The sequence below is a fragment of the Cyprinodon tularosa genome, unplaced genomic scaffold, assembly GCF_016077235.1.
Source record: "Cyprinodon tularosa strain WSP-4 unplaced genomic scaffold, ASM1607723v1 ctg3, whole genome shotgun sequence".
NCBI lineage: Eukaryota > Metazoa > Chordata > Actinopteri > Cyprinodontiformes > Cyprinodontidae > Cyprinodon > Cyprinodon tularosa.
Window position 1 is genome coordinate 1,019,190 of NW_024039007.1, and position 18,087 is coordinate 1,037,276.

An 18,087-nucleotide genomic window follows, 5' to 3' on the forward strand; every position below is an offset into this window, starting at 1 on the left:
TATGATGCTGCAGGCTGTTACTCTACCCTCGGCACTGAGGTGTTTCACACAATCAGAGTGGACTTTATCAGCAAATACTCTTTGTATTAGTTTTTTCTTTAAATGTTTCTAGGAGGCAGAATTTGTTGACAGGTTGTGTGTGCTGTGCAAAAATTATAACTGCCCTTTCTCTGATCCTAGTTTCGGTTGAAGAGCAGGTCATCCCTATTTATACAGTATGACTAGCTATGGCTGTTTGGATGTGCACTTTTTAGTTGCTGAGCGAAAGCATGTGTGATGTATGTGCATTGGACATACTATAAACAGCTGTGTAGAAGACAACCAGCAGTCCCTGTAGAAATTTTTACCACTTGAATTTTCTTGAATTTTTGCAGAGTGTAGTTTCAGTGGAGCCATATTCTAAATGGTGTCTATGTATGAGGACTTGATCAAGTCCCAAGAAACCATGGTTTCAATGAACCAATAGTGATCAGAAGTAAACACAGTGTTGTTGAGGATGGTAAGGGAAGATGTAATGGATGATGATCCTGAGAAGTTAAAAATGCTTTCCACAGTCTGGAGCTTCTCAAGCTCCAGTTGGCTCCAATTGGCTCTCACCACACCAGTATATAATTTATGCATCATTTAGAAGAATTTGCACAGCAGCTTATTTATCTTTTAACTGCAATGAAATAACAAGAACAAAAAAAAAACAATAAAACGTTTTGGTGCCCGTCTTCACAGTGTTTCTTATCACAACTCCTTCTAATTATTACTGTCATAAACTCTGAACGGTACACTAAAATCTCACTCTCTCCATTGAGCCAAGATAATAACAGAGCAAGCTCAGTGGAGAAGAGGCAGATAAGGATCAGGAAGTCATGAACAGTGCGCTTGTGCTCTGAGAAGGTTGCAAGTACCTGGTTCGATCCCCACAGCCACCACTTTGGGTCCTGCACAAAACCCTTAGCCCCACACTGCTCCCTGGGCACCAAACAATAGCAGCCCACTGCTCCCCAAGGGGATGGGTCAAATGCAGAGAGTGAATTTCCCCATTGTGGGACAAACAAGGGATTTACATGATCTAAACCTCAATGATGTGGGATTGAGCTGTATATATAGAAGCAGGAGCAGGTGGATTAGATGAGTGGTAATTGGAAACTGGGCACAGTTAAGCAGGTGAATGAAATGAGAAATTACGTCAGCTCTCAGAGCCATGATCATGACAGCTACAGCCATGAATGTTTTACCCCTTTTTAAAATGATTTTCCACAGGTTGTCCTTAAAGCCAAATAAAAAATATGAAGGTTTAGATTGTCGAATCAATACTGTAGATTGTTATCCAATGCTTGGCAATATTAAACCTAAGATATAAAAGTGTATGTATTTTTTGGTTCTCTGTACATATATCTCTGTTGAAAGATGCGGTAATGGAAGTTAAACAAGTTTGTTAAATTGATTACAATATCCTGACACTTGTGATTTTTTACCTACGTCATTAATTTTAATTTTGCTCCATTCTTATTTTCACACTCTGCTCACTCTTAGCAGTTTAGATTGTAGCAGGAGAGTCAGTCTTTCTACAGCTTTGCATATTTTCCTGACAGAGCACTGACGTCTATTGTTGAACTTGAAATATGCTTTTTCTGGACGTACTTTAAAGCTAAACCTCGGAGAGCCTTTCAAGCAATATAATCTTCTTACATTTTTCCCTAGCTGAAATTCTGCAAGGCTTTAACCGGTACTGACTCATCCTGTAATTCAACACTCATATGATGACACACACACTTGATCATCAAATAATACTTTTTCATGATGCATCGTTTAAACTGCCTCCTACAAGGCCTGCAATCTTGCCCCTTCTGAAACTTACTTACTAAATTATTATAATTTTTTTTACTTTGAAATTAATATATTCTAATTTTTTTTTTCTAGGTGGAACCCAACACAAAACTCTTCCCTGCTGTGTTCGTCCGACCCACCAGCCCAAACCTCTTTCAGTTCGAGCTGGCTAAAGTAAAGGTAAACTCTTTTTTCCTTTTATGACGACCTTTTTTTTTTTCCTTTGCCGTTGTAAACATTTTATTTCTTCTATCTATTCCAGAGACTGTTATCATTCTATAAACTGAAAACATAGTCAAAAGACTCAAGTTGTTTTGCTATATTTTTTTGTGCCGCTCAGAACGCAATGCCCCTGTCATCAGCCATCTTTAAGAGTGAACACAAGAACCCAGTGCCCCAGTGTCCGCCTCGGCTAGATGTCCAGACAATCAATGCAGTGCTGTGGAGCCGCATGCCCAACATCTTCCTCAAAGTAGAAACAGCCAGAGTGAACGAGAGGCAAGGCTGGGTGGTTCAGTGTGTGGAGCCTTTGCAGATGTTGGCAATTCACATACCTGAGGAGAACAGGTTGTGCAGTGATTTCATGCTGTTTGCTCTGTTTATTAAAAAGTACACAAATCCTCAACTTCCTTCCTTCCTTCCTTCCTTCCTTCCTTCCTTCCTTCCTTCCTTCCTTCCTTCCTTCCTTCCTTCCTTCCTTCCTTCCTTCCTTCCTTCCTTCCTTCCTTCCTTCCTTCCTTCCTTCCTTCCTTCCTTCCTTTTAGTAAACCTTTTGATTTATATCCTATATGTGCTACAAAGAACCAGAAACTCTAGAAATGTAATTTTGGAATTTTTATTAGTGATTATTTCTTATTTATGCACAAAACACATTTAAAGTGTAGAACATTGCTGTGTAAAAATAGACAACATACAATTATACATTATTATGGATATTATTCATATACCAAATAAACTAGGAAGGAGAGTAGCAGTCGAGCATCGCTAATAATATTCAGTTCATAAATTCATTGTTAGTAAGGGTAACACATCAATAAATGAAGAGCTTTACAGTTGGGTTTTGCTGGGCCAAAGTATATTTTGATACTTACAGTAGTATAAAGTAAACTTGATAACAGAAGTGTTGTCATTGCTCCTTTACAGTAAGAATTAGCTGCACGATTTCTTGCACTGTTTTTTTTTGCTATTAATGAGCTATTAGAATACAACACAATCATACATAACATTTATAAATAAAACAAAATTAGAAAAGATTATAATCTTATAAATAATCCATTTTACTGAGATTACACTAAAGAATGCCAACAAAATGACAAAAAAATTGAAATCATCCTTAGTGTTTTTATGTTATAAAGTTTAGCTGATCAACAATGACTTCATTAAAGGGAAAAGGTGCAAGTAGCTGTATCGATCCCCACAGCCTGCACTCTGGGTCTCTGAGCAAGACCCTTAACCCCCATTTGCTCCTCGGACGCTGCACAATGGCAGTGCATAGGTAAATTTCTCCAATGTGAGATCAATAAAGTTAAATTATTATTATTATTAATTTCACAAAAGTGTGTCCTTGCGTGGTGTTGTGTCTCTATTGTATGTTGTCCTTTGATTGACTGGTGATGTATTGTTCAATCCGACCAAACCCTTCAGGGATAACTGGTTAGAGACAACGGATGGATATTAAAAAGTAGTGATACATTTGTACCCTATTTTTTTTTCCAATTTTCTATGAGTAAATAAAAACTAACTCCGTTCTTGTATTTGTGCTTAAAATAAAATACAGCTGAACTATATTTATATTTCTAGGTTAATCTTACAACATATAAACAAAAAAGGTTTAAAGACTACGGTTTTCTGTCTTGATTTTCTATTCAAAAATTCATTTGTTGGGATAACGACTCTGCACATTTTAGTAAATGTTGTGTGCATCTGCTCTCCTTTTAAGGTGTGTTGACATTATGGAGCTGTCAGAGCAGGAGGACATGAGAAAGTTCCACTATCACACATTGAAGCTCTACTGTGCCCTCTGTGCACTGGGAAACACTCGCGTTGCCCACGCCCTCTGCAGCCACCTGGACCAGTCACAGCTCCTATACACCATCGATAATCAATATCTCTCCGGCATGCTACGGGAGGGCTTCTACAATGTTCTGATCAGCATCCACCTGGAGACAGCCAAGAAGGCCAGACTCATGATGAAAGATGAGTTCATCATTCCAGTCACAGCTGAGACGCGTTCAATTCGTCTTTTTTCAAGTGCTACAAAAAAACACAGCCCACCAGGGGTGGGGCTCAGCACCTCCCTAAAACCCCGCCTCAACTTTACACCACCATGCTTCATCAGCACCAAGAGGGATTATCTGTACAGTCCCCAAATCCCACTGGATGCACTTAAGGAAAAAGCAATTTCAATGCTGACAGAAGCTGTTCAAGGCGGCGGGCACCACATTCGAGATCCGGTTGGAGGAGGCGTAGAATATCAGTTTGTGCCCATCCTGAAGCTGATTAGCACCTTGCTGACGATGGGTGTTTTAGGTAGCGAGGATGTTCAAAAAGTTCTTTTGCTCATTGACCCGAACGTGTTTAGAGATGCACATGTGGAATGGGTCCCAGGAACCATGGAAAAAGAGGGACTTACTGGGACTGAAGGCAAAGCGGTGGAAGCAGGAGAAGAAGAGGCAGCCAAAGAGGCCAAGCAGCCAATAAAGGGGCTTCTAGAGAAGAGGCTGCCAGAGCCCGTCAAGCGACTGGTAATGATGGAAAAAGAAGTATAAAACAAAACAGTGTTTCATCTCATCAAAATGAACATCAATAACATCTGGAATGTGCCACTTATAAATCTACTATAATGTCATTTTGAAATTCCGATTTTTTCCCCCCCCAGAATGTTAGGATTCACTATTAGGCATCTGTAAATATAAAAAAGTAATAAAAGGTACACATTTCCATTTAAGAAAGGTGACAGCTCTGTTCTTAGTCAGATACTCAAAAACTGCTGTGTTGAGTGTATATATATCAGTACAGTATGAGAAGTCATTCATCAATGAAATTATCAAGTGGGATAATATAAAAGCATGAAGGAATTTGAACTTGTTATCTAAGCCTTGATTGAACAGAACACAAAGATGTACTGAAAGCCTTCCTAATTTCTGAGAATTGTATCTTCTTTCTTTGTCTGTTCCCCAGATGTGTGAGCTGCTTCATTATTTTTGCGACTGCGAGCTAAAGCACCGTATTGAGGCCATTGTGTCGTTTTCAGACAGCTTTGTCTCCAAACTGCAGCACAATCAGAAGTTCCGCTACAATGAGCTCATGCTGGCCCTCAATATGTCTGCAGCTGTTACAGCAAAGAAGACAAAAGAGTTCAGATCACCTCCTCAGGAGCAGGTCATATAAACACACAGTTAAAAATGACTGTAATTACATTTAAAAGCTTGAATAAAAATAAATGTGAGATAGCATGAATGTTTTTAATACAAAACTTAAAAGTTTGTGTGCATTTAAAGCTATACACACATAGATCGTGTGAACAATGCAACCTGGAGATTTTCTCACTGCAGTTTGCCTTTGTTAAAAAGTTTTGCAAAATAGACAAAATTTAGCTATCAAGGAAAAGATATTGTTCTCTATGACTTATTAAATTTATTTTCATCCAGTACATTGACTAAAAGTTCACCAATAAGAAAGGTGTTTTAACTGGAGATCAAATTCAATACAGTATATCTTTAACAGTTATGTCATAATATTTTGGAGGACACTATTGTTACATACTGACTTTTGCTTGTCTATTCAGTAAATAACAATGTTTGTTTGGTGTAGGATATTCATTCTGTACTATCTTATCTACTATCTTTATATTTGGGTAATAGGCTCAGCAATTTCGGCTGCTCACTCATTTCATTCTGAAAACTCACATATTTTTAATACAACATTTAATTTTCCTTTTGGATTAATTAAGTATTTTTGAACTGAATTACAGGGAATTGCTTAAAAATCACTATTAGTACCTGTGTGTTTACACAGTATGTAGTGAATCCATCTTTCTCTTGTATTTTTAATTTATTCAAAGTATAGAACAAAATATATGAATGAGATTTTGTCCTTTAGTTCTTCAGAGCAAATCTGGTAAAATATCAACAACATTTACAATAGTCTCTACCTGTATAGACCTCCTTGTTTTACACGTTTCCTTGTTAACTTAGTGTTTGTCTTGCAAACTGTCATCTAGCAGTGAAATTGGGGTATTTTGCAAAAACAAGCACTACTGTATACCATAGTTTCTCACTTCCTAAAACATGTAACTGTAAATGCACATATAACTATTTCATTTAAAGTTAAGTCTCTACAAGCTGACATTTACTGTGACAAAAAGCCAGCATTTGTTGCAGCTTTGAAAGCTACTAAACCTACAATTCTGCAATAGCAAAATTGGTGTATCTGTGCAAGATCTACTGTTATGCTTTCTATTCAAACTACATCACTGTCTACTTGAACCGAATGGAAAGAGTTAGCTTTATCCTAATTTAGGCAGTACAGTTCTCTTAGTTGTCAAGGAGAAAAATTGTAACTTTAGCATCCCTTTGAAGACCTTTCTCTTTCATTAGCTCCTTCCATCTGGAGAAGGTTTGCCAGATCTTTATTAATTTTGATGTCTCCAGGTTATTTGTCTTTTGAGTTCTCTTTTTCACTTTCTTGGGGATGGTTAAACCTTTCTAGTGCTGCTACTCCATATGCATGTTCCTAAATTGTGCTGCAGTAGTGCAGAATTTCAGTTGTTGGGTTGGTGTCTCCAGATGATCTTCATCACCGCCTCTCAATAGCACTGCACTGCCACTAAGGGAAACGTGTTATTCCATGCGTTAGGACTATTTTATCCCTCGCCCCTTGTATTTTCACGATGACAGACTGTCATGGCGCTTTGCAAAAGGTTGACCAACCTTATTTATGAACAAATTAAAATTATTTGCTTATGAAATGAGCCTGATTATTAGTGAAGATAAAAATACACCAATGATAACATATGTAAATAGCATCATTGATTTCAGGCAGTGAAAAAGATACATTTTCAAACAATGTCCCTTTAAATTCCAAATAAACTTGAAAAGCTTCTCATGAAACTAAAGTTTGTGTAAAAAAGGAAAGTCTTTGTGACAGTCTGCTTGAAACTGTGTGCATGTGTGTTACAAAGTGCTAGTAGTTTGTTCATATGGATAGCTAGTTTTCGATCGTAACGTTAGTCTACAGAGATTTGAATCATTAGTCTTTCAATTTTGCTTTTCGGCCTCAAGAGGTTGAAAGCTTATCCTTGCCCCAAATATTTCTGAATCTGTTCCATCTTTTCAATAAGCTTGGGGGCAAAAAGCTCTTGTGCACCGCTGGGAAGACAACAAGCTGAAGAAGCACAACTATTTTTAGTTTATTGTCTATTAAAAGTCACTTACCCGCTATGCAACTGCAAAGAGACATTTATCCATTAAAACATTTATTCCTTTTTGAGAATCTTACTGATGCATCATGTTGATATGACCTTTAAAAATCAACAACAGGATGAGTCATCACTAAGAATGTATATATCCTTAATGGAGAAAGGCAGTTTCATTGAAACTTAAATTTGTTTTACTCTTGTCTGATTTCATATTTTCTGTCATTTCAGATCAACATGCTGCTGACTTTCAGCATTGGTGATGATTGTCCATGTCCTTTAGAAATACAGGAGGAGCTCTATAACTTCCACAACCAGCTGCAGCTCCACTGTGGTGAGATGCAGATGTAGCAAAGACTTTATGAGCTATTTTATTAGTCATGCTTACTATCTAAAAGTTTTTAAAACAACACATTGAACCTATATTGCTCTCATCGATTAAAGAATTTACAATGCACAAAGGCAGCATACACTGCTGCAATAGGCGAGCATGAAATGCCCTGCAGGCTCAATGAAAGACAATTAAGTGTTATGATCCCTAGACTTAAGCATTCCATTGGAGTGCTGGTTGAATGCTTAGGATTTCTGCTCTAGTTTATGACAATGAACCTAAACACTTGATGAAAATCTAATTACATTTTGCTTACATTTTCCGATTTTGCAGGTCAGTCACACCAAATAAAATACAAAAAAAGTGTTAAAAAATTTAAGGTGTATAAATAATTTTGCATATGATGAAAACCTTTGGACAGCAGGACCATGATTAGTTGTTTTTAGTCATCTTATTAGATTTTTGGAACTCAGAGTGCAGAAAAGGTTAAACATCAGTGACTCTGAACTTCCCTGTCTCTCAGTGGATGGCAAGATTTCTATGGGATTACATTCCCCCATGGCAGTGATACCATTCAGGTTGTCAAAAATAATAGTTTAATTTGAAGGAGATATATGAAGGGGAAAACATAGTTTAATCCAGCACTGAACAAACAATCTTATGCTAATAAAACAAAAAACAAAACAAAACACCATATCTGAACGTCAATTTTGTGGCATGTTTATTAACAAATAAAACTGAACATTAAAAACCACCAGAGATCAACTATTACAGCCTCTGAGAGGACATGGGGATGACAGGGCAAAGCCTACCTTATTGTGGGTAGGGGTTGAAAAAAGTCAAATTTTTTACTTTATCTTTTCCTCTTTTAATTCTTTTTTTTATATATCTCTGTAGCACATTGAGATATTTTTAATAGCAAGTCATGTTCTCCACTACTTCTGTATAGTTCTGCTCTGCTTTATAAACAAAATGATATAAAATAAGTCTATATTTAACAAGAGACTTCTGCTGTTTTTTGCCAAAAATAAAGCAGAAGTTTATATTTTAGCAAATTGATGAAATGTCAGCATCAGCAGAATTGTTCACAGAAAAAGTTGTCTTAGAACAAGATTTATTGCTTAGTGCTGCTGCATTTGTTCTGAAATCGTGATGTTTTGTTAAACAATTGAATTACCAAATTCTACTGCTGAACAAACAGTGGCCCCAGCTGTGCTGCATGGGACTAACCTTTCCTGGTACCTCACCCCATCTCCTATTCAGTAAAACAATAAAAAAATGTGCACAAAAAAAAAGAGCAATTTTGTACATCTTGTGCTTTGGACTGAACACAGACTACTTTTCAAATCTGCAAGGAGAACTAAGTTCTACTGAAGTTTTTGTTTTAATATAGTGTGTTTGTCTTGTTTTGCTTTGCAGGAATCCCGATGGAGAAAGATGAAGATGAACGTGATACATCTATTAAAGGTCGCCTCCTTATGCTGGTGAACAAGATTAAAAGTCAGTCTTATAAAGCACAAGAACCAATAGAGAAGAAACAAGCAGCACCGTGTAAGGAAATACTTTTATTATTATCACAGACATTATTTCGTGAGCTGCAGTTCTTGCTAAATGTTAAAATCAGACTGGCCCAGTGGCATAGACAAAATGTAATTAATATGGCCACTGGAAAGCATCTCAGGAATTATATTGATTAAAAAGTTACATCCATTAATGTCTGAATTTTTTTAATCAGCTCTTGTAGGACAGAAAACTCTTCTTTTCACTGTTGTTAATAACACTTTTTTCTGCCAAAGCCTAATATATTTACATTCCCATTTACTCCTACATTTTTTTCACTTCCTTTTGCCCAGGCCTTTTTCTTTGCTACTAAAAGTGAGGGGTGTGAGCTGGTATTTCTTTGGTTGCTCCACTGTAATACAAGCATGTGTCCTTGGCTGTCTTGTGGACTGAGTTACTGTCTTGCAGTGATTTCGATTTATTTTCAATTTCATTATGAAAAAAACATAGCCTGATGGAGGAGATACTGCAGAGTGAAGATACCCCTCTGTCTCCGATGGGATTGGAGAAATGTGAAAAGCAAAATGGAAAAGAAAGAAAAATAGCAATATACTCAAAAGCTTGGTCTGAATACACTCAGACACTTTGAAATGAACACTAGTTCTCATGCGTCACTTTTCCAGAACGATGTACACCTAAAAGATATAAATATAAAAGCTCTAAAAGCAGTGTTGCATTTTCTTTCCTTTTTTGCCTTCTTGCTCCGAGTTGCAATTAGTTATATTATGGGTAGAGCCAATGTGATGATCTATATGTGACTGTACAGTCCCTGTGAAGAAGTGTCTTACTATTTTAACTGGTTACAGAGTTGACTCTTAAGCTGTCTTTACAGCACAATTACAGGTGGCATTGCTGCAGCAGTTGTCTCAGTGTGTGTTTTCCACAGAAAATAAGCATTTCTCAAAAATGCCAATATTTCTAAATATAGCATATTCTATAAAAGAAATAAAAGCTCATAGAGAAACTTTTCTCTTCTCTGTCAAGCCTTCTTGGAATCTGCTTAAAAATTGCTGTGCCTCACTCTCTCGCTACCAGCATGAATGTCATTTAACACGACAAATAAATTATTTTTTTATATTTCTACGTGTCTTTGCCCCCTTTGACTTTATAGTGACCACCTCAATAATACTAAAAATAGCAAAGTCCTGGTCTTCTTGCTGAAGTGTCAGCTTGGCTTAGTATAGTGCACTTAGTAATTTGATTTTTTTTTTTCAATTTACAACAGGTTAGTCTCCAGTCAATCATAGTTCTTAAAAAAATGAAGAGGGCATTCTAATGAAGAATTTGCTTTTACTGTATTTTTTTGCTTTTACTGATGTGAAATAAACTTGCTAAGAAGATAGAGTTTTACAGCACATCTGATTGAGATATGGGTAGCAGGTACGATTACTGTCAATCAGGTCATATTTATAGATATCTGTATTTGTCAATTTAAGTTCGTTATTCTAATGAGATATTTAAGATTTGTATTTTTTCTTTTTTGTCAACCTATATGTACACGTTAAGTAAAATGTTTGATCTGTGAGAAGTTTAGAAGTTAAATAACAAGATCCAAAGTTACAACTTTGCAACAAAACAATACAAATCACAAATTTACAAGCTTTTACTTTCCTACCACTTGATGGTGGTAATGCACCTTAATGTTATTCGCCAAATCCTTCTTTTAGAGAAGAGGAAAAAGACAAGAACATTATACTCAGCATGCACTGAAAACATTTAAGCAAAAATTGATGCTTTTATTTTTGTCTTCTTCCTCTTTTTTTATTTAATGGCTGCAATTTTCAGTTGCATTACTGCCACCGACTGGTAAGGAGTGTACCTGCTTAATCAGGGGTATTACATTTGTATGTTGTATTTGTAAATTCTAAATCTGTATTGTAACAGATAAACATTCTCATATAACATGTAAGGAACAGACACAAATCTTGAATTTAATCATACTCATTGACTAACATTTACAAATTCAAACACCTAAACATATGTTTTTTATCGACAGATATCTTTGTCCAAACATGGGCTCTATTAAAATTCCAACAGCTGAGTTAAATTAACAATAGTATTTTGCAATATGGAAAAAAAGTGATAACTTAGTCAAAAGATAGTCATCACTTTATGTTTTCAAATTAAAGGTTTAATGTCTAACATGATGTCTCTTTAAAATAAAGGTAAAGAACAACTAAAAGAAAAATATATTTATAATGAATAATAGTTATCAAAAATGTTAAACTGAACTGTGAATTTCCATAGGAAGCAGATTTTTTTTTAATAGTGAAAATCCGTTAAATACCAAAATATTGATATATTTTTAACACAGTTAACAGTTTCTAGAACTGCCAAATGTTGTATTTGTTTATATGCAGACAATATGCATCAGGCATGGGCTGGAATGAAATTCTTATGACATGATAACCTCATGCAAAAATATCATAGTAGCATCCTATTATGATAATGGCTCTATTTCTTAAATGTCTACATTAAAGAAGCTAATCAAATACACTTCAAAGGTCTCTGGTTGACAAGTTGCTTTGAGCATAATCACCAATCTGTAACATGGTGGTAGCAGCCTATTTTTTTCACTAATGCCTGACACCAAAGGTTTATTGCTCAATTCAAGACAGCATAAACTTTATATTGAATGTATTAAATAGTGCTGGATGATGCTCCACATGTGCAGTCATAGCTGCAAATGCATACTCTGTCCGCCAATATTCAAAAACATGTATTGCAACTTTCTTACTCCCAGCCGCTGCCGTCCATCTTCCTGCAGTAGAAATATTCCTTTATAGCTGACTTTGGTAATTTCAGAGAACAGTGGTGGCAGGTCATGCCCTAGCTGTAAGGCCCAAAGCAGGGGAAAGAATTCAGGGCACTCCCCTCTTTCAGCCATCTGTAGAGCAAGCAGCTACACAAGGGTGTGCTTGACGAAGGTGTCAGGATGCTGCAATTCCTCATAACCTAAGCACCCTCTCTGATGAAATTTATGAAACTAAAGCGTTTTTGCCCCAAGAATGGTATGACTGAAAACATCAACAGTTTTATTACTTCACACCAGGGTATACTGTGAAACCAGTAACTGCCCATGCCTAGTACAGCTAACTGTCATCTGTCGCATAAAAATGCTTAATGTTTTGCTTAGTGTACTTTGTGTTTCTAACTGTATTATTTATCTTATTTAATTGTTAGCAAGCTAAAATCATTGTTGAATACTTGAAATTTGATTTTATAATAATGAAAATAATTGTTGTATTGTCATTATAAGGGACTAGGCAGTAAAGCATAAAGGAAACACGTTAGGTTTAAAATGTTGGGTTTTAATTTATCCCATAAGTACAAAAAATGATAAGCAAAACTGAAACATTGACATGCAGGCCAATAACAGAGTTTACCACAATAAGCTAGAGAGAAAATCTTAACTAACTAAACCAAAAACAAAATATATAGGACACAAGGGCTCCTGAACTGAGACTTTAGAAAAGTGAAATAGTGGTTTAGCTAAACTATATGGCACACAAGAGGAAAATAAAATGAGTGCCACAAAACAATCTAACAAAATCACAAAAAACAAAGACATCCTTCAGGCAATGGAGCACATGGTTTAGTCTAATGAGGCAGTCAGTAGAACATCAGGTCCTTCAACCCTTCACAATGCCTTTTTCCAAGCCAGAATGAAAAGTCAAACACCCAGGTCAATCAAGCAAAGAAAGATATTACAAAAGATATTACAAAATAAAATAGTTTTAACCTTGCAATCTTGATATGTGTGCACTCAAAACAAACAAGCAACATTTTCAAGTTATCCTTGAAGTGGGGACTGCAAAGTTAACTAAAGCAAAGCTGTGAGGGGTGGATCTTACCACAGCTCATACAGTGAGAGAGACAGCACAGTTTGCTCTCAGTGCATATGGTTGATACTGAATCAAAATGCTTCTCAGATCACTGGAGCTTGCAATAGATAGAAGTGAAAGAAATCCAGAGCCTTCTTAATCATCGGTATCTTTTTCTCCACTATCGAACAGTGAACTTCTCAAATAGTTTAAAAAGTGTATGGTTAAATATAATTAGTGGGATCGAATGCTAATGTTCCTAAATAGTTCAGATAATATTTTTTCTCTCTTGGTGTTGTACTCTAAGAACCAACCTATGGTTCTCTTCACATACTCAAATGCAAAAATGCGAGGATTAGTTTAATTTAGGTGGGTGTTAAGTTCAATGAGGCATTAGGGGAAGCCCTTATGTACGTAAGCTGTCAAAACAGATGACTTCTTTTTAAAAGCACCATTAGGAGTATAAACATTGCCTCAGTATAGTCTGAAAAGTCTTTAGAAAGCACCATTATATACATTAAGAATGTAAAGACGATGAAACCAGTTTATATTTAATTTGATTTGATGATCTTAGATTACAGCAGTTGCGTTCATGACCAAACGATGCCCTAAAAATACCATTGCTGTTGGTATTTTTATTACATAATTAGAACATTTTTATTACATAATTAGAACATTCTTCTTTCAGCATGTTGGCATTTCTGCCTTACATTGATGTGTACGACAGATTGCCCATCACTTTTCTATTGACCTGATTCTTGTAAAGGATTAAAGTTCTATGATAATTAAAATGTACTGTAGCAATTGTCTCTTACATATTAATTGAGAATCTTGCTCTGTTGTTAAATGAACACAGAGTAATTTTACCTGGATATCATTTTCAGCTAATCTGAAGGAGCTCATCTCTCAGACAATGGTCAGCTGGGCACAAGAATGTCACATCCAAGACCCCAAGCTTGTTCGCAAGATGTTCAGCTTGCTGAGGAGACAGTATGACAGCATTGGGGAGCTTCTTCGGGCAATGAGGAAGACTTACACCATTAGTGCTGCCTCTGTTCTGGACACTATCAACCTCCTGGCCTCCCTCGGTCAGATCAGGTCTCTGCTGTCTGTTCGCATGGGGAAAGAGGAGGAAAAGCTCATGATTGATGGACTCAGGTAAGTTGATGGATCATTTAATTTGACCTTTTCGGGTTTCCTTTTCTTCCAGTGTATGTTGCCGTGGGAGAGTAGTCATCACTGTTGAATTTTCTTAATTTTTTTTTCCATTATAAATTTTATATTTTAGAGTACTTTGTTGAATGTGTAGACAAAGGTATGATTACTTAAATAGGTGCAATTGTGTTCCAATTAATTTAACACCTTTAGTGATAACCAAAATACCTTATTTCACTTTGCAGTGACATCATGAACAACAAGGTGTTTTACCAGCATCCAAACCTGATGAGAATACTGGGCATGCACGAGACTGTAATGGAGGTCATGGTGAACGTGCTTGGAGGAGACAAGTCCCAGGTTTGAAAACATCAAACATTACCATAATCATTATCCATCATCAGACATCAGTCAGTCAGAAAGACACCCAAACATGTCAAAACACCTCCACCTTTGATACAGTTTTGATCATATTCGTATGAGGTTTGAGCATTTACAAGCTTACAAGTGTGTGAATTATGGTTGCAGACCGAGAGAGAGTCTTGGCAGAAAGACAGGAAAAGTAGCATGTACCCAAATGCCTGGAGGTGCATGAATGTGTCAGACACCTAGAGTCTGGTACCATCTCCAAATTAGCTTATGTAAAATAAGGGAAGCCTAATTTATGAAGCTTAATTTATCTAATTTAGTTTTCAGTTAATGTTACATTCACATTATTTAAACTTGCAACATATTGGCAGGGAAAAAATAAAGTGTGTTTATAACTTTGTTTGTCTATGCCATATTACAGGAAATCGCTTTTCCTAAAATGGTGGCCAGTTGTTGTCGTTTCTTGTGCTACTTCTGCCGAATCAGCCGACAAAACCAGAAAGCAATGTTTGATCACCTTAGCTACCTGCTGGAAAACAGTAGCGTAGGCCTGGGTAAGTACAGCTCTGTGTAGTGGCCCCTCAGTGCATTGGATAAGCTTAGCTGCCACAGGATTTCACTGCAAGGAGAAGGCATATATTGATGGGTAGTAAACAAAGGATTCAGTAAAGCCTTTGTTTACTGTTCGTAGTTCTGTTTACCGTTTTATACCATGAACAACTGCTTTGGGTGATTTTTTTTTTTTTTTTTTTTAACAGTGTCCTGTCTGGCGATGTGGCAATAATAATAACTGTCTTGATGCCAAAAAGAGCCTAACAGATTTTGCTTTCACAAGTGGAGCAGTATGGCTATCGCCATAGTGTTCCACTTAATTTATGCATATAAATAGCTTTATTATAATTTATGCAGGGAGTATTACAGATTTTATGGAAACTGCAATGTAAGTACAGTAGAACAGGAAAGGAAAAGAAAAGTAGAAAAGATGAAAGAAAGAGGCGATAAAAGGGGATTTAAAAGGGAGATAACGATAAAACATTACAGTCTGCTTCATCACCTGCAAAGAGATGTAAAAAGAACAGCACAACCAACGGATATAGTATAAGAGATACAATAAAGTAACACCTTGATACCATCACTGAAGTATAATTAGTAGTATTTAATCTGAAGATAAGAATATGGGCTTTCTGAATGGAAGTGAATCTCTAAGTACCTGGAGCCAAGCACCTGTAGTTGTTTGTGAGATTGCACTTGTGCATGTAAAGTTTATATAAAGGAAAAATGCTCAATAGTGATTGTGAAGAGCCGAAGATGCGCCCCTCCAGAGCACAGAGGCAATTGTGTACTATCTGGTTTAAATAATCTATCAGAGCACCAAAGCAGTCCATTTATGGTTTTCTATTTGATTTCGAAAAATTTATTCCAGCAGAGTTTCCAAGGGTTTGATTCTTAGATATATTCTTTTCTTTTCCAGAACTACTTCTATTACTGTCAAAAATATTCTAAAACAAAGCATCCACTGCTCTGCAGACTGCCAATTTACTTACCTCTGTAGCCAAACAATCAGTCCTCCATTTATTACCTACGGTACTTCATAACATCAAGTTAAGGATGTTCTAACTTTCTGAGCTTCAGTGAAAACGAATGATACTATTGTATTAACGGCACATTTATTTCTTGGCCAGCTTGGTTCTCTGAAGCCATGTCTCTTCTATATGTTACATATCCTATTATAGATCTGGGAATTTAATTTTATTCTAATTCAGTTTATTTATATAGCACCACTTAACAAGAAATGTCATCTCAACGCACTTTACAGAGACATTTCTATCTAAGGAAAAAAAAAAACTAATTGCATTATCTCGAAAGCAATTCCTCACAAAAAGCATGCATGTAATGACAGTGGAGAGGAAAAACTCCCTTTTAACAGGATGAAACCTTCATTGTAAGCCTGGTTATGCCAGAATGCTAATTATGTGTTTGCTTAGTACAATACGTTGAGTTTTTAAAGAGAAAAATCTAGTACGCAATGGATAAGGGGTGCAAAACATTTTAGACCACCCTGTTCAAATTAAATGACTGCATGTAGCATGTGCTACTGGCTATTTGGGCGTAGCTGTAAAAGAACAATTATGTTCTAAGCCACAAAGAAACACTGTCAAAAGTCAAAAATAGGGGAGAGAAATATAGACTCAAAAGAACGTCAAAAGAATTTATTAAGCTTATTTATAGTGCAATTTTTATATAAATAACTCAAAATACTTCAAACGAAAAATTTAAAAAAGATGAAATCAGTACAAATTAAAGTAAAAAGATTAGATATTAATCATAAAACCCAGACTGCGGTCTGGTAGTCCATGAGGCAACTGTTAGATTTAAAGGTAGATAAAGCTCTAAACAGCTGTATTTACCTCTCCTACCTCAAACATCACAAAACACCTACTTGTCATAATAATTAATTACAACGTTACTGTGCTTCGTACAGAGCTCACAAAGGAGCATTACGGTACAAAAGGATCCCCCTTCCCACAAATTAGGGATGCATTCTTTCAGGCACGGATAGACCCCTGTTCTATTGTCCCTTTATTCACTATGTGAATATTATTCCCTGATAGCTTTCAATGTTCTTTTTTGTTCGTTTATAAATATGCCACAATATTACATTCATTCATAATGTTTTACATTTGGTTTAACTGCATAAAGATTGATTGCTTTCTGCTGCATTGATCTGATCCACGCAGGCTTTTTTTTGGTTTTTCCACATAAAATCCATCATTGTTATCTCTAAAGTTCCAAATATGTTAATTTGTGCAAAGATTCTCTCTCCAGTGTCTGTAAATGTTCTAATGCCTCCTTTGTGTTTATAATAATGGTGCACCTGACTTTCAAACTGTAAATATTAACTATAAGACCCGTGACCTCATTTAGTTACAGCATTTATAGTTGCATATTCTCCTCCTAGTATTTTGCATGGTTTCGTTATAAGTATGTAGTGTGCATATTCATGAAAGCAGATATGCAAAATTGTTTGTCATTGCTGTTCTGTTCAGTTTATCAACAAATTTAATTTACACTTGGTTTCGTAGCCTAACTTTGCGTGTGCTATCCAGTTTGTAATTGTTTATGATTACTGTATGCCCTTGTCCTCAATTGGGTTTTCTTTTTTCTATGCAAATAAATGAGTAAATAAATGTTCTGTTTAATTTCAGGCCAATTTTACTGTTGAGCTGCAGTAATGATGATTTTTTTTTGTAATTCTGATTATTCCCATTAAAGGGATAGTTCGGGATTTTTGACATGACTCTGTATGGCATCCCCATCACCAGTGTCATGCAATCACACTGACTTACCCCTGGCAGCATCCTGTGAGCAGAGTTCTCGTCCAGCTTTGGTCAAGCCGAAAGTAGTCCGGCAGGTTTGCTAGACCCAGCGAAACAAAACGTTTCTCTTCCCAAAACATTATGTGTTCAAAAGAGTGATATTTTTGCATCCCAAAAACATTGTAGTGGAAAAAGTCACACATTGTTATCACTTGGTCCTATTTTCTCTCTGTTCGTATCAGTGCGCGCCGTCATTCTGACAGCGAGCTCAACTTTGAGGAGGGCAGGGAAGTC

The 18,087-nt window shown here is 36.2% G+C and overlaps 1 protein-coding gene across 1 annotated transcript in view; it reads left to right on the forward strand.

The window, feature by feature from the left end:
• LOC119787491 (ryanodine receptor 3-like) overlaps window positions 1-18,087 on the forward strand; it is a 154,527-nt gene that overhangs the window by 76,791 nt on the left and 59,649 nt on the right. The window contains exons 33-41 of the mRNA XM_038291382.1: window positions 1,915-2,001; window positions 2,162-2,388; window positions 3,761-4,565; window positions 5,002-5,202; window positions 7,469-7,571; window positions 8,988-9,119; window positions 13,837-14,110; window positions 14,353-14,467; window positions 14,898-15,030. Coding sequence (XP_038147310.1) covers window positions 1,915-2,001; window positions 2,162-2,388; window positions 3,761-4,565; window positions 5,002-5,202; window positions 7,469-7,571; window positions 8,988-9,119; window positions 13,837-14,110; window positions 14,353-14,467; window positions 14,898-15,030 — 2,077 coding nt within the window. The remainder of the gene's footprint in view (window positions 1-1,914; window positions 2,002-2,161; window positions 2,389-3,760; window positions 4,566-5,001; window positions 5,203-7,468; window positions 7,572-8,987; window positions 9,120-13,836; window positions 14,111-14,352; window positions 14,468-14,897; window positions 15,031-18,087) is intronic.